Genomic DNA, 1,906 nt, shown 5'->3' on the forward strand with positions numbered 1-1,906 from the left:
CCCCCCCCCAAGCTCATCTGCCCTCTCTCTTTCAAACTTATACTTTCTCTCATTTTCCCACTCCCTTCCTCTTGGTCCAAAAAGAAATAACAATGTCTGCCCTGGCCTTGCACCCAGGTGCAAAGTGCGAAGGAGGTACAAAAGAAATTCACATAAAAACCCCAAAACGTTTAACTTAAATACATGCCACTTGCGTTAACGAGACGGTTTGATGGCAATAGCCTTTTACTGCCTTTTCAAGCGTCTATCTATCTATCTATCTATCTATCTATCTATCTATCTATCTATCTATCTATGGGAGTATGTAGAGAGCGTCACCACTTGAATAATATGTGGTCTATATTATATAGACAGGAATGTAAAACCTTTATAAATCAATAGTCTAGAGACAGCTTCGAGGACAATCAGAATGGTAATTGTATTGTCTTGTGCATAGAATACAATATTACATTAATTTTACCCGTTCTCTCTAGTCTTTTTTGAGCGAGGCCAAAATTTCATTGACAGGGACGTAATATACAGTCTAGCACGCGCACAGAGAAATCTGTGGGCCGTGGAATTGTTTTCCATATTATTTTTGTGTTCGATTTTCGCAATGCACGTGTGTTAAATACACAGAATATAAGAAAATGTAAAAGAAAAAATTGTGGACCTGAAAAACCTGTTCGCTATGTGCGTATTGTGCTACGTGTACGTTTTCGCTATGTTCGTGTTCGCTATTTACGTGTTTGTTATGTACATGATAAAATGTACTTTTAAGTATTGACTTACCTGTTCTTCTGCACGAGCAGAGAGTATCGAGAATGCTTCTTAAATAACTCAACAGTGTTGACCGGGCCGTTCAAACAATATCATTTCATTTCTACGCTCGTATTCTCAGAGAATTTCGAGCTCGAGCAAAAAAAAAAAAAAAAAAAAAAAAAAGAACTATGTCGACAGGGGCTTAAAACCCTTGTAATTATTCACTAACAATTACTCTCCCATCCACAGAGAGTTTCGAGTACGACCAAAACTGTGTCAACGGGGGCGTATAACACTAAAATAAATCATTCTCTTTTCCTTATTCTCGCATTCATAGGCTTTCGAGTCCGACCAAAATTGCACCAAAAGCGGCGTAATACACTTTCGATACATTTTTAATTAACCTCTACCCTCGCATCTACAGAGAGTTTCGAGCACGAGCAATAAATTAAAAAACTATGTCGAAAGGGGCTTAAAACCCTTACATACAATTATTCACTAACAATTACTCTCGTATATCCACAGAGAGTTTCAAGCACGACCAAAATAATTGTGCCAAAGGGAACGTTTTATAACACTATACACTAAAATAAATAATTCACTTAGCCTTACTCTCACATTCACAGGGTTTCGAGTGCGACCAAAATTGCGTCAGAAGGAGCGTAATACACTTACAATAAACTTTAAACCAACCTCTACCCTCGTATCCACAGAGAGTTTCGAACACGACCAGTCCGAGGAGAGGTCATCTTCGCGGGCCGAGAGCTCTGTGGGCGGCGGTCCGGGGTTCAATTCCTGCAAGGCCAAGAAGCCCCGCAAGGCGCGCACGGCCTTCACTGACCACCAGCTGTCTGTCCTGGAGAAGACGTTCGAGCGTCAGAAGTACCTCAGCGTCCAGGACCGCATGGAGTTGGCGGCAAAACTCAACCTCACGGACACTCAGGTCAAGACCTGGTACCAGAACAGGAGGTGGGTTTGGGTTTTTTTCCTTATTTTTTTTCTTTTTAAAAAAAATTTGTTTGTTGTTTTTGCTTTTTTGTGGGTTTTGTGTGTGTGTGTGAGTGTGGTTTTGATTTTACAAAGTTGGATCTATCTTTTGTTTTTGTAAAGTGTTTTACGGCGCTCGCAACTGCATAAGGTCATATGAGCGCGCGGGACACTCCTA

At 40.7% G+C, this 1,906-nt stretch overlaps 1 protein-coding gene across 1 annotated transcript in view; it reads left to right on the forward strand.

Annotated features, from left to right (window-relative positions):
• Positions 1-1,906, forward strand: part of LOC118478627 (hybrid signal transduction histidine kinase M-like) — a 93,086-nt gene that overhangs the window by 15,862 nt on the left and 75,318 nt on the right. Inside the window, exon 3 of the mRNA XM_035972613.1 lies at positions 1,455-1,710. Coding sequence (XP_035828506.1) covers positions 1,455-1,710 — 256 coding nt within the window. The remainder of the gene's footprint in view (positions 1-1,454; positions 1,711-1,906) is intronic.

This window comes from Aplysia californica, unplaced genomic scaffold (assembly GCF_000002075.1).
Source record: "Aplysia californica isolate F4 #8 unplaced genomic scaffold, AplCal3.0 scaffold00023, whole genome shotgun sequence".
NCBI lineage: Eukaryota > Metazoa > Mollusca > Gastropoda > Aplysiida > Aplysiidae > Aplysia > Aplysia californica.